The 13425-nt window shown below is 42.9% G+C and overlaps 1 protein-coding gene across 2 annotated transcripts in view; it reads left to right on the top strand.

Moving 5' to 3' along the window:
* The window catches only part of TTLL12 (tubulin tyrosine ligase like 12), a 31451-nt gene extending 19322 nt beyond the window's left edge, over positions 1-12129 (top strand). For both annotated transcript variants that reach the window (XM_068950869.1, XM_068950878.1), the window contains exons 7-14: positions 2416-2532; positions 2644-2838; positions 4550-4661; positions 5562-5713; positions 5807-5888; positions 6340-6408; positions 7958-8096; positions 11607-12129. In XM_068950869.1, coding sequence (XP_068806970.1) covers positions 2416-2532; positions 2644-2838; positions 4550-4661; positions 5562-5713; positions 5807-5888; positions 6340-6408; positions 7958-8096; positions 11607-11758 — 1018 coding nt within the window. In that variant the 3' untranslated portion in view covers positions 11759-12129. The remainder of the gene's footprint in view (positions 1-2415; positions 2533-2643; positions 2839-4549; positions 4662-5561; positions 5714-5806; positions 5889-6339; positions 6409-7957; positions 8097-11606) is intronic.
* The last annotated feature ends 1296 nt before the right edge of the window (positions 12130-13425 follow it).

The raw sequence follows: 13425 nt of genomic DNA, 5'->3' as shown, positions 1-13425 counted from the left end.
TCAGTCTTTCAGTTGCTGTAGCTGGAAGAACTGTTGTGAGAACCATCATTTGATGAAACAGAGCTTTCAAAGGTATTTACTGTAGCTGCAGCTGGCGGCAGAGGAAGCTCTATTTTTTTTGATTCCCAGGAATCCCCTAGTGAATTACTTCTGCTAATTCCTGTAAAAATATATTTTTTTTTTATTTTTCCTATAAGTGCATTAAAGGTGTATGCAAAGGAGTCCTACCTGTGACTCTTCATAGCCTCCAAAATAACAGTAATTGTGAACCAAGATTTCACTTCCTTCCTGGGGAAAGCAACCGTAACTGGGCTGTTTTTACAGATAACTAACTGAAGAGTATGTATAGCTTTAGCCCAAGCCGAACGATGGCTGTATGCCAAATCCATAACATAGATACAACTCTTATTCACCAAGCCGTGTTGCTTTTCAGAGTGAGCATACCAGCTTCTATACTGAATTGTGTTATTTTTAGTTTCTTTCCTGAGCTGGAAACCAGATGCTGCTCACGAAGCCTGGAGTCAAACCGAGGAATCCTGAAGGCCGGCATGGCAGCGCTGCACCACAAAAAATTGTACACTGTGTTGATGAAATATTTTCGTGCCCTGCTCAAGGGGCTTGATCGCATGAAGGAAAACAAACTAATGTTGCTTCCATTTATTTGGTGGTTCCAACTTGTAAAATAGGTCTGTTCTGTAGAACTGATGATCCTCTTGCTGCTAAAAGCTATCAGCTGGCTTTGGATCCAGCTGCAAAGGGCCAGTGTTGTTGTGAGGTGAGATCCTGTATTGTAGGATGTGCTGATAAGGGACTGAGCTGGGGCTGAACGAGCAATCTAAATTCTAGTGTTTCTTGTGTTGTATATGTTGCTGCATATGTTTTTGTGTGGGGATGCTGGATGCCTCAGTACTCTGCGGCAACATTGTACATCTTCAGGTCGCCACTTTCAATGCCCTTTGCTTCAGTGAGGGCTGAAAGTTGCTCCAGTCCAGTGGCTGTTTGGATAGCTTGTGTGAAATGAGGTTGGTGGGTCTTGTGCTGCATCTTGCATCAGATCTGGTAGTGCTTCGCCCTGATGTACAGACTTGGAAAGAGAAGCCGTGTACTGTGAAAAGAAACGCTAATAAGTCTGTATAAAGACGTTAACCTCTTTCTGCTGCAAGAGTGTGGAAAGATCGGTGACTTCTTTCACCGGGGATGTTGGGCTGCCTCTCCTCGTTAGCAATGAGTTCATCTCTTGGACTCCAGTGTAAATAGTATAATCAGTGCAGATGTCACACATGGAGCTATGCAAAACACTTGTGGCAATATGCAAAACATCTTGCATGCTTTTCTTTTTAAAGAACATATTTCACCTTGTGACTGTGCTATTTTTACAGTTCTTAATTTCAAAGAAGCCTCCCTCAGGGGAGTATATCTTCTGGTTGGTTAGTGTGAGAGGAGGAAAGGAAAGTCACACAACTGATGTGAATAGGACTGGAGAAGAGGAAGAATATAGTGGTTCCTCAAGAAAAGAAAATGAGCTGATGCTTAGTCTGTTTAAATGTTTGCTTACCCTGAAAAGCGTTTTTCTCACAGTGTCATTTTCTGTGTCCTTGCTCAGAATTCTGAATCAAGTGACTTCGCTTTAAGCTGTAAAATCATCAAAATGCTCTGTATTGCTGTCCGCTTATTTTGGCATGCCAAAAAAGCTCAGTGACGGAGGTACAAGCTGTTTGTAGGTTAAACTTAGGGGAACTTCCTAAGATATGCAAGATCTTACCTCCTTCTTGCTTATGCTCCGTATTGTATATTCAGGGTTCGTTTGGGGAGGTGGGGGGAGAGGGAGGTAATGTTAACTCCAGAGTCATGTGTACTTTTCTGTGCATACGTCATGCATGTGCTTTTGTATATTTTGTTTGTTTGGAATTTTTTTGTGTGCGTATGCAGCTCTGAACAAATGAGAATAGTCTTCTGAAGCTACTGAGTTAAACTGACTGATTTCCTATGTGTGTGTTTGTTGTGGCTGACAGCAGGTAGTGATTTTTTTTTTAGGGTTTCTCCAGCAATGGAGGCGTTTGCAAGGTATCTCAGGGAACTCATATTAGTGCTCCTCTGTCAGAGGCTTGGTCACTCTTCTGAATTGCTGTTTCTGTGAAAGTTGTAGGAGCTAAACCGTTCTTGAGATTTCTATCTCAAAGTATGATTTGTTTTTGTTTTGTTTTTTAATCTATCTATCTTCTACTTAAAATGTTCCGAGGGGGCTAAGAAGTTAAGGGAGTCCCATGGATAGCATGTGTGGGTAAAGCATAAATCCTGTAGGAAGCCAAGCTTTACAAAAAAAAATTTTAAGTGCACCACTTTGTTCAAGCTACAGTTAATACCAGTTCTGAGGAGCCAAACTGATAATTTTCTTCATGTGCGTTTTTCTTTTAGGGTTTTCACAGATGTTCAGCAGGTCCTCAACAACCTGACACATCCCCGCTTTGTATTCACAGACAACGAGGAAGAAGCAGATATCCTCTACAACTTCTCCCACTTCAAAGACTATAGGTTACAATGATTTCCTTGATGATGCAAAGTCTTCTATTGCTGTAAAAGTTGTGTTCTGGAAGGCTTGTTCCTCCTTCCCTCCCCCCAAACAACAACAACTCTGTTTTGTAGGAAGTTAAGTGAGGAAAGGCCTCAGGTGATGCTGAATCAGTTCCCATGTGAGAACCTCTTGACTGTCAAAGATTGCCTGGCATCCGTATCTAGACGAGCTGGAGGACCAGACGGGCCAAGATGGTTGCCTCGTACTTTCAACCTCCAAACAGAACTGCCCCAGTTCATCAGCTACTTTCAGCAACGTGAAAGAAGGTGGTTCATGTTTCTGCTCCCTTACGTTTTGTGCTTTCTTGATCCTGCTTTCCTCAGACCAGTAGCCTGCGTTTTGGGATTGGCAACTATTCTGCCACCATGTTGCCGCAGTTTGGGCTTGCTGCCTTTTGTTCATATTCACATGAATTTTGCTTGAAAAGCGTGAAGTTCTTTTTGGTTATTTTCTTTAATGAGAGTAGCAAAGCAGTGCAGTTTGAAATCCAAACACTTTGCCACAGTTTTAACCCAGACTTCTGCCTGTTGCTTTCTGTCTAACCAAGATCTTACCAGTAATGTTTAACAGATATACAGAGGCTCAGGGTGTGTTTGTGACAAATGATTGGTGCGTTTCTGTTTTGTGCGTGTGGGTTCTCTTTTTTTTTTTTTTTTTTTCCTCCCCTCCCCTCCCCTCAAGGGACCAGTAACAGATGTTCTTGTTTTTAAGCCTTTTAAGCCAGAATGGAAATTGTTTGGGGTTAAAGTACTTGGGTTCTGTATGGATGTGAAAGTAGAAAGGAGGTTTAGGGTAAACCTAAAGCAGTTGTGGAGCTTTAAGGTTTCAGGTTCACATCGCTGCTCCTCCTGCTGCTGCAGCTGCCTTGGAAGCTTGATGGAAAGTAAGGTTTTTCTTTAGTAAGGGAGAAGGTAAGCATTAGGTGTTGATAGTGGAAACAACCTCTTATACCTGGCATGAAGTGTTCTGGTTGAAAGGTTGCATCCTTGGTTGCTCTTGTTTATGCTGCCATCTGTCAGGAGTTTCGTTTGGCCGTTCCCTCCTCTAAGGAGTCTGTCCTTGGTCTGGCATAACTGGGAGGGAGTGCTCCTTCTCGCGTATCCTTAGACTGGGGTGTTTTAATTCCCATTTAATACAAAGAATTGATCGTGTATGCCCATGTGTAGATGGGGAAGAGGGAGGAAGGGATAGGAAGCCTTAATTAAAAACAAAGCAGACCCTCTTAAGTTACACGGGTTTCAGTTCAGGTTATGCTGTTTATCACGAAGTCCAAGCAAGTTCTCGAGTTGCTCTCATAAAATAATTGAGGAAAGAAGGACATCAAGTGTCACCCTGTCCTTACGCAGAAAGATGCATAGAATAAAGGCCAGCACATTACCTGTTTTCCTTGAGGATTCCTCAGGGAATATTGCGTTCTTGAGATAACTAGGCACTAACAAGTGAGAGGATGGTGTGTTCTCCTTTTCTTTCAAGATGAACTGTTGAGATTCCTTCCCAGAGAGAGTTATGGTGCCATTTAAAGGGAATGTTTTGGAGATGTTATTAGAGAATCAGCTTAGAAACTTGCCAGTTTCTGGCGAGTAGCTGGCCAGAATGTTCTCCGTCGCCTGGCAGAATGATGTCTGCACTGTGACCTACGCGTGCTCGTGGCGATACTGTCCTATTGATCGGTTATTTGTCGTCTGCGAAGGAGTCGAGCATTGAAAAAGGAGATTACCAGTGAGAACATGTTAGACCCTGACTGCAAAGATCAATGAGAGCTACTGTTGTGTTTTTCCCCTTCACACCCAGAACCTAGCACTCCCAGCTGTCAATCAAAAGTCCTTTATTCTTGCATTGTAGCCCACAGCTTTGTAAAGTATATAGACAAGGGAGTAAGCACATAGATCAGTTCAAGTGCATGTTCAGACAGATGAATGAGGTGGGTGCTTACAGGCTTTGATGTGTGCGCGCGCTCTCTCTCTCTCTCTTCCTCAGAGGAGAAGACAATCACTGGATATGCAAACCATGGAACTTGGCCAGAAGCCTGGACACTCACATCACCAACAGCCTTAACAATATCATCAGGCACAGGGAAAGCAGCCCAAAGGTTAGACAGCATGTCTTTGAATGTGATTTAAAATGGGATAGCTGAACAAATGTATTCATGGAAGGAGGTCTAAAAATATGAGGAAGGAAATGAATTTTCTTCAAAACACATGCTAGCCGTAAGCGTACTATTTCAATCAATTTAGAATCGATTTATATTCAAATCAGTCAGCTCTGTTTGCTTCAGTGAAACACTGTGGAGGCAGTGTGGAAGACGCTTTCATTTGTACTGCAAGGCCTGATGTTTTCTTAGCTCAAAAAAATAAAACTTGCCCCCACGGTAAAGAAGCAGCTCCAGTGCGTTGCTGCTTTAATGCTAATCCTTAAGAAATCGCAATGGAAGATGAGTTCACATTATCTTATAGTTAGTGTCGGTCATAAATTTCAGAACGTTATTGCTTCTGTCCCCAGGTTGATCATTACTGCTGATCCACAGCTCTGCTCAGTGGCACAGAGCATTGCTTTTGCCAACAATAGATGAATCATGGAGCCTTTTTTAAGGGGTCTGCAATATGTGGTCATGTATCAGACTGTCACCTAAGCTATATTTCAGCTGATGTGTGGACTGAATATATTTTCTGGAATGTGGAAATGCACAAATGATTGCCTCTTAGTCCTAGTTCAAAACAAAGTTAATTTTATATAAAATTTCTGTGACCGTATTGTGATTTGATTTTGTTTAGGTTTTTGTGTGTGTGTTCTGGCCTCCTATCTCCCCCACTGCAGCACCAAAGGACTTTGATAAAAGGTTACCTCTTTGCATACCATCACTTATTCATACACGTTTCTAAAGAAAAACTGAAATGCATACAAAGATATCTTAAATCATCAAGATCTAGTGACACTTTATTTTCATTTAGGTTGAATTATATTAACAGTGGGGTTTTTTTTGTTGTTGTAGGTAGCGTGCAAATATATTGAGAATCCAGTCTTGTTTCACCGAGAAGACGTCGGAATGGTTAAATTTGACGTCCGTTATGTTGTATTGTTGAGGTCCATAAAACCACTCAAGCTGTATGTCTATGATGTATTTTGGTTGCGCTTTTCAAATCGGTAATTACTTCCCTCTCCTCGTTAGATTGAAGGGTCTTGGAATTAAATCTGATTCCTTGGAAATTAAGGAGTTGTTTTTCTTTTACTGGTTAGGGCGTTTTCACTTGATGACTTGCATGACTACGAGAAGCATTTCACTGTCATGAACTATGCTCCTGGTGTAATGTTAAAACAGGTAAGCAAATGATCTAAAACGTTTCCCTGTCTTTCCACTGTTAAATAATCTTCCACTGTCTCCTCTGTGGTTGCTGCCGAATAACCTAATTCCCATTTACTTAAACAAGCGCTTGATGTCTTATAAAAGTACCCTAAGCAAATACTTTCCTAGATTATTTCTCCTGTGGACCCCCAGTCACCTGTGATAATACAAATCTATATCCTGACTATAACCCATGTTGATAGAAATCAGTAAAAGAATTATTACATTGGCAGTTAATCATTTTCAAAGACTTCAGTGTCATTTTTTTTTTTTAAATAATAAGAAGCCCTGTAACAACTAAGGGGTTCAGGAACCGTCAATTTCTCTGGTTCTCTACCTGCAAAAATGATTTGATGTCTCATTTTCAAGTCATCAGTTTGCTCAGTCATTCCCAACCAAAGCAATGTTTGTTGTTAAACTGTTTCAGGTACACTGTGAAGAATTTATTCCTCTGTTTGAAAAACAATATCCAGAATATCCATGGACAACAGTACAAGTAAGTCAGGCAATTCATCTTTCTCATGTAAAGCATCTATGAATCCTTTTTGCTCAAGATGTGCCTAACTGTACTGAAGTGGCTCATAGAAGTAAACAGTCTGGTCCCTTCCTCGAGGGCTCCTGTGCTTGGGGGGGGGGGGGGGGTTACACTGGCAGATTAGACAGTGCAAAGGCTGCGTTTACACACTGTGACATATTTGAAAGAAAACAAAAGATTGGCCGGTCTCTTTTGTGTGTATGTGTGGGCGGGGGGTTGTTTTAATTTAATACACCACCAGTGTAATATCTCTGAACTACTAAGTCCAGAACCTGGTGCCTATTTGTTAAATTAAATCCTGTCTTTGAGACTGCAGTGCAGAATTTCCAGCTGCTGCCTCAGCCTCTGTGAGTTGACCTGAGTCCTGTTCCTGTCATTGCATTAATGACTCTCACATCAAAAGAGATGGTTCCCTAATACAAGGGCATATTTTATGTCCAAAGAGGAAGCCCCAAATGGTACAGTTCAGTAATGTATACTGGAAGGCAGATGATGACCCTCTCTTTGTTCTTCAGTAATTCTTGAAAGAAAAAGCTGAATGCAAAGAAATGGTTCAGAAATGCACACAACTGTTGCATTCTTGTATATTTATTAGGAGCCAGAACATGCAGAAGGAGTGGTAAGAGAGCAGTTATTGCTGCATATGCTTTCAAAAGTGAATAAATTACCCAGCTGTGGGATGACTTTCACAAATTAATTTGTATCAGTTTTAGCTAGAACCCCATATTCCAGTAAATATACCCAGAGCACAACAGGTTTTGTAGCAGTAGGTTTAAATTCTTTTACAAGAAGTAAAAGGGGAGAGATGGGGGCAAAGGACAGAAGCCAGACTGCAGGCTACCCAAAGTAGTATTGTATACAGAATACTCAGTTACAGCATTTTTCCATTTGCAGAGAGACTGGTTCACTTCAGTGTAGACTTCATGTTAAAATTCCCCCTATACGTTCCTTCTCTCTTATTTCACTTTCACATTGGGTATCTGATTTCTGGACCTATCAGTGTAATCTCATCTTAAACTCGTGCGTGTCCTCACCACCACCAGCACCCTTTTTAGAGGAGGCTAAATGGACAGAAGATTTTTGCTTTCTAGCTTTGTTTCGTATTGTAAAGAAATGTAATTACGAGGCAAGAAAAAGTCACAACTTTGGTGCCATGCTTCTGGTGTTCTCAAAACTTTCCTGGGTTTTTCCTTCTCTCCTCTACACATAAGTGTAATACTGCACATAATGCCTGTAAAGAGATTTAACTCTAATATTAAATGCCCTATTTTAAGGATTTCCACAGTATTTATGTTCTTAAATTCATGGATATTGCTAGGTGCTAAGCACTTTCACGATGCTGGTCTTCATGTCTAAATGCATGCTTTGCGGCTCTTGCTGGGTGCATTTTCATCTGTTGGCTAGTGTAATTTATGCAAATACTTTAAAAAGCTTCGTGGGCAAAGTGATGAATGTTAGTTGCTTTTACAGAACTTCTGTATCTCATTCAGAGACCTTTTCCTGTCTTCAGGCAGATATTTTTAAGGCATTTGCTGAATTGTTCCAAGTTGCTTCAGCTAAACCTGCACCTCTTGGAATCTGTGATTATCCATCATCAAGAGCAATATATGCCATTGACTTGATGCTTAAGTGGGACACCAGCAGAGATGGTAAGAAGCTCCTTTCTGTGAATGTTGAGTTCATTTTATTTCCATACCCTTTTTTGGAAACTTATTTGTTGTCTGACCCCTTGCTGTTTTTCAAGCACAGTGAGCTGTGTGATCTCAGTGCCCGCCCTGACATCAAAGCATATCTGGAGTTGCGGAGCTGTGGGGTTAAAATCCACTGTGCAACTTAACAGTAATGTGGGAGGAGCCATGCTTAGAGCGGTTGCTTAGCCACGTCCTTGCCACCCTTGCGCCCCTGCTATTGCCATTCTCAAAAAAAAAAAAAAAAAAAAAGGCAAGGCAGCTGTACAACAGTCTAGTCACTCTGACAACAGCAAGCTTTCTCTCCCATTTATGGTGGGAGACGGTCTGAAATATGTGTCTTCACAAAAACTTCAGGGACATCTTTACTGTCTTACTGAACTCTGACTTGGCCAGGCTTGGCACAGTGCCTTCAGAAGACACAGCTACTTATTAAAGCAGGCAAGGGACTGGATTCACCATTTCAATTGCTGTTGATGTCCTCAGGACTGTCACTCAGTTACTGCCAAGTTTACATGTGGCTAAGTCTCTGCAAGAAGGTGTATATGAAGCTGCTTTCATGCTGGTGCCACAGCATGGCTAACCTAAAGCCTTTCTTCCAACCAAAGTCTTGGAGGACTGGTAGCAAAATTTTCCAGATAGGGTGAATTCTTTCTTACCTTACGAAGAGGCTCAAAAACGTGGTCTAAGCATGGCCCAGGCCAGACATCTATGTGTAGGCAGAAAAGCAGGAGAGGCCCTGACGCAAAAAGGACTGTCAGGGGCAGCATTTGACAGAACTGAGTGTACTCTTTTTCCTGTAGTGTACAGGACTTGAAGTTCGTTCCTTGCCCCCATGATTGCTTGAGGGGGTGATTAGATGCTGTATGTTGGTTGGGTGCTGCCTGTGGCTAATTCTGTAACTACTGAATCACTTTCATGGAGCGAGGTGACTGCAGCAGGAGATCGCAAGAGTCTCATCACAGAATGGTTGAGGTTGGAAAGGACCTCTGGAAATCGTCTAGTCCAACCTTGCTGCTCAAGTAGGGTCACCTAGAGCATATTAGCCAGGAATGTGTCCAGATGGCTTTTGAATATCTCCAGGGAAGGAGACTCCACAGCCTCTCTGGGCAACCTGTTCCGGTGCTCAGTCACCTGCACAGGAAAGAATATCTTCCTCATGTTCAGACGGAACTTCCTGTGTTCCGGTTTGTGCCCGTTGCCTCTCGTCCTATCGCTGGGCACCACTGAGAAAAGTCTGGCCCCGTCCCCTTGACACCCTCCTTTCAGATACTTGTACACATTGATGAGATTGCCTCTCAGTCTTCTCTTCTGCAGGCTAAACAGGCCCAGCTCTCTCAGCCTTTCCTCATATGAGAGACACCCCAGTCCCTTCATCATCTTAGTAGCCCTCTGCTGGATTCGCTCCAGGAACTCCATGTCTCTCTTGTCCTGGGGAGCCCAGAACTGGACACAGTACTCCAGATGTGGCCTCACCAGGGCTGAGTAGAGGGGAAGAATCACCTCCCTTGACCTGCTGGCAGCGCTCTTCCTAACGCACCCCAGGATACCATTGGCCACCTTGGCCGCAAGGGCACATTGCTGGCTCGTGCTCAACTTGTCCACCAGCGCTCCCAGGTGCTTCTCTGCAGAGCTGCTTTCCAGCAGGTCAGCCCCCAGCCAGTACTGGTGCATGGGGTTATTCCTCCGCAGGGGCAGGACGCTGCACTTGCCCATGTTGAACTTCATGAGGTTCCTCTCCGCCCAACTCTCCAGCCTGTCCAGGTCCCTCGGAACAGCAGCACAGCCCTCTGGTGTATGTCACTCCTCTCAGTTCTGTATCTGCAGCAAATGTGCTGAGGAAGCACTCTATCCCTTTATCCAGGTCACTGCTGAGTAAGTTAAACAATATTGGACCCAGGACTGACCCCTGGGGGATGCTGCTAGCTACAGGCCTCCAACTAGACTTTGCACCACTGACCACAACCCTCTGAGCTCGGCCATCCAGCCAGTTCTCAATCCACCTCACTGGCCACTCATCCAACCCATGCTTCCCGAGCTTGCCTAGGAGGATGTGATGGGAGACGGCATCAAAAGCCTTGCTGAAGTCCAGGTAGACAACATCCACTGTTCTGCCCTCATCTACCCAGCCAGTCACCCCATCACAGAAGGCTCTCAGATTGGTCGAGCGTGATTTCCCTTTGGTGAATCCATGCTGACTACTCCTGATCACCTTCTTGTCCTCCACATGCTTAGTGAGGACCTCCAGGAGGAGCTGCTCCATCACCTTTCCAGGGATGGAGGGGAGGCTGACTGGCCTGTAGTTTCCTGGCTCCTCCTTCTGGCCCTTTTGGAAGACTGGCGTGGCCCTGGCTTTCTTCCAGTCCTCAGGCACCTCTCCTGATCACCATGACCTTTCAAAGATGATGGACAGTGGCCTAGTATCATCTCATCTTAGAATGGGTAGCAGCCTCGTGGCTGGAGTCCTCCCATGAGAAACAGAAGGTACAGAATTGAGTCTCTCCTGTTCAGATCAGGTGGAGCAAAGGTTTGAATTTGGGTCTGCTACGTCCACATTGGATGCTCTGAGCTAGATGGTTACCTCTGCTGAGGTTGTCTTGAATGGGAGAGGCAGACCAAAGCAAGTCACCGATATTATCAATTCCAAGAGAAAGGTTGTAGTAAGAGGAGCAAGCTCACCTTGCAGCCCTGGCCCAACAGGAGCTGCGTAGGTCTCCTGCCTTTTGAAGATCTTCAAGGCATCTTATCTGTTTTCCCCTGAGACCCCAGGGGGCATGGGCGCCAAAGTCATAGCTGTGATCGTGCAGTCTGCCTATGGACAAATGGGTTAGCTGCTGCTCTGCAGAGCATGGTTTGCTCACACGTCAGAAGCTAGTACCCTCAGCTGTGGTCTCAATTCCAGACAGTAAATAAAATCCCTTGTTTCTCTTTGCACAGAACGCATTTGATACCTAGCTGTCTGAATTGCACTGATCAAGTTTTATGAGAAAGTTAAACTTTCTGACTTCCTTCTAGGAGTAAAATGAAGTGGCAGGTGGGAGATGTTTGCTGGAGTTTAGAGGAACCAGGACTGCTAGAACTAGGAAGGTAGATATCTAACAGCTTTAAGAAAGGAAGCTTGGTACCAAAACATGAAAGGACGAGCAGACCTTTCTGGAAGATGTTACAGACTGCATCAAGCAGGACAGTTGTACATGTATTACGTTGCTGCAAATCCTCATTCTAAATGAGGCCTTGGATTAGTGTAGAGATTGCAGAGTCTGAGTATCTTATTCTCTGGATAACAATGGTAAATGAGACCTCCCTAACCCCAAAACCAAACACTGAAACAAATAAAAAGCCTTCTGGCTGGGGTCATAAAAGATGGCTGTTTTCAGCCGTTTTCCATACTCCCTGGCTTAAAGACAGGTAATGAATCAGAATCTCTATATAGCTTGTATTAAAAGGCAATGTTTGTGTTCTCCCTTCCAGGGAAAAAAACTATGCAGCCTCAGATCCTGGAGGTGAACTTTAATCCTGACTGCGATAGAGCCTGCAAGTACCACCCTACCTTTTTTAATGATGTCTTCAGCACCCTATTTCTGGATAAACCAGACAACTGCCATGTGACATGCATTATCTAAGCACAGGAGGCTTGACTCCATTAATAATTTCCTTTACAGAGATGCTTAACAGCAATATTTGTATGTCAGTTCTATGAGCTGCTTATGCAAATACCTTTCTATACTGGTAACCCAGGAAAAAAAAGTCATATCAGAAAAATATGCATATACTGTATTGATAATCATTTTGTCTGTATTTTCCTTGTCTTGCATAGTTTTATATCATCAGTTTGTGATGACCAAATGTCTTGTTTTATTGAATATGGGAGACGACAAAATAGAACGGTAACTGGAACAATGGACTTGTTTCTCAGGTAGCCTAAACTCGTGTGTGCTGGGAAACATTGTACAGCTTCTCTCTGTCAACATTAAAATTGTAATTTACTGAATCATTTTGGAGTTAATCTACTTCATTTTTTTTTTAAATCTCCTCTGTTACACAACTATCTAAAATGTTTAAGTGCATAGACTGAGGTGAACCAAGGTATTTTAAGCTTGCATCTGTTAAGTTTAGCATGAATCAAGTATATGAAGCTTGATTGCAAAAAAGTATTTAGTTAAAGGTCCTGGTATTCTTCCAATACCAGGATTTCAGCAGTTGCTGAAATCTGTGTGTAAAGTCATTTGGTGACTGAAGTAGTCATTCTGTTGTAGTGGGATAGTTCAGAGTTCTCTGACTTAGCAACTGCTAAAACAAGGTGGGAAAGACGGATCTCCTGTTAACTGTCAGGCATCTCACTCCTTTCTCCCTACACAAAGGTGAAGAACCTTTAAGGAGGAAAGCAAACTAACCTCCTTAAAATACTTTGCTGACTAAGGACAGAAAAATAACTGATTTTTGCTAAGAGAATAATACAGTATTTCAGTGCAGTGAACTACTAGGCTAATGAGATGGAAGATTTGGTGGCTCTTTTCATTTTTCAATAAAAAGTTAGGAGGAAAAAAAGAAAAAGGAACTGGGTACTGCTGGCAGTCATCCTTAGCCTGCCCCATTAAAGTTACTAGGTCTTTGAGGAAAAGATCATGTAGGAACTGTGAGGTATTCCTGTGTAGAACAGCAAGGGAAGGCAGAAGAAGCCTGAAGAAATGAAAAGCATCTGGGAAACAGCTAAAAGCCAAAGCAGTCTTTGGACTTAAAAGTTGAGAGCCTAGGACAAATGGAGGGGGGGGAGAGGAGGGAAGGCAATTTCAAATTGATCATCTCTAATCTCCCCTCTGTCCTCAGATGAGGGTAACTGGGTGAAACTTAGCAGTTCTAGGCTGTTATTTATGTTGCTTTATATGTAAGCAGAACTTGCAAAAGTTCTGCTGTCCATCATGAAGTATATTAAATAGGCAATATTATTTTTTTCTAGATAGTTGCAGCAATCACAGCCTGCTTTAGAGCAAGATGCAAATATAAAACTGTAAATGTTCTAAACGTTGCTTCTAGTATGCAATGAGTTATCTCTCATGTGCTCAGGAAGGGAGAGGGATGTTTTAGGCTATTTCAGGCACTGAATATGAGTACTTTAAAATTTTCTTCTGCAGACTCCTACTTCTTTCCACTTATTTAAACAGACTGGAGAGGGAGGGAGGAAAAAAACCAGATCTGTCTTGTGAAGATTCAATCACTACATAGGTGGGGTAGGAGAGAGCTGGACCGAACAGCCAGAAGCAGTGCTGACAGCCATATCGAAGTCTCCTGT

This window comes from Struthio camelus, chromosome 1 (genome assembly GCF_040807025.1).
Source record: "Struthio camelus isolate bStrCam1 chromosome 1, bStrCam1.hap1, whole genome shotgun sequence".
In the NCBI taxonomy this organism is placed as follows: domain Eukaryota; kingdom Metazoa; phylum Chordata; class Aves; order Struthioniformes; family Struthionidae; genus Struthio; species Struthio camelus.
The sequence above is the reverse complement of the archived record's forward strand: the minus strand, read 5'-3'. Positions and strand labels throughout refer to the sequence as shown.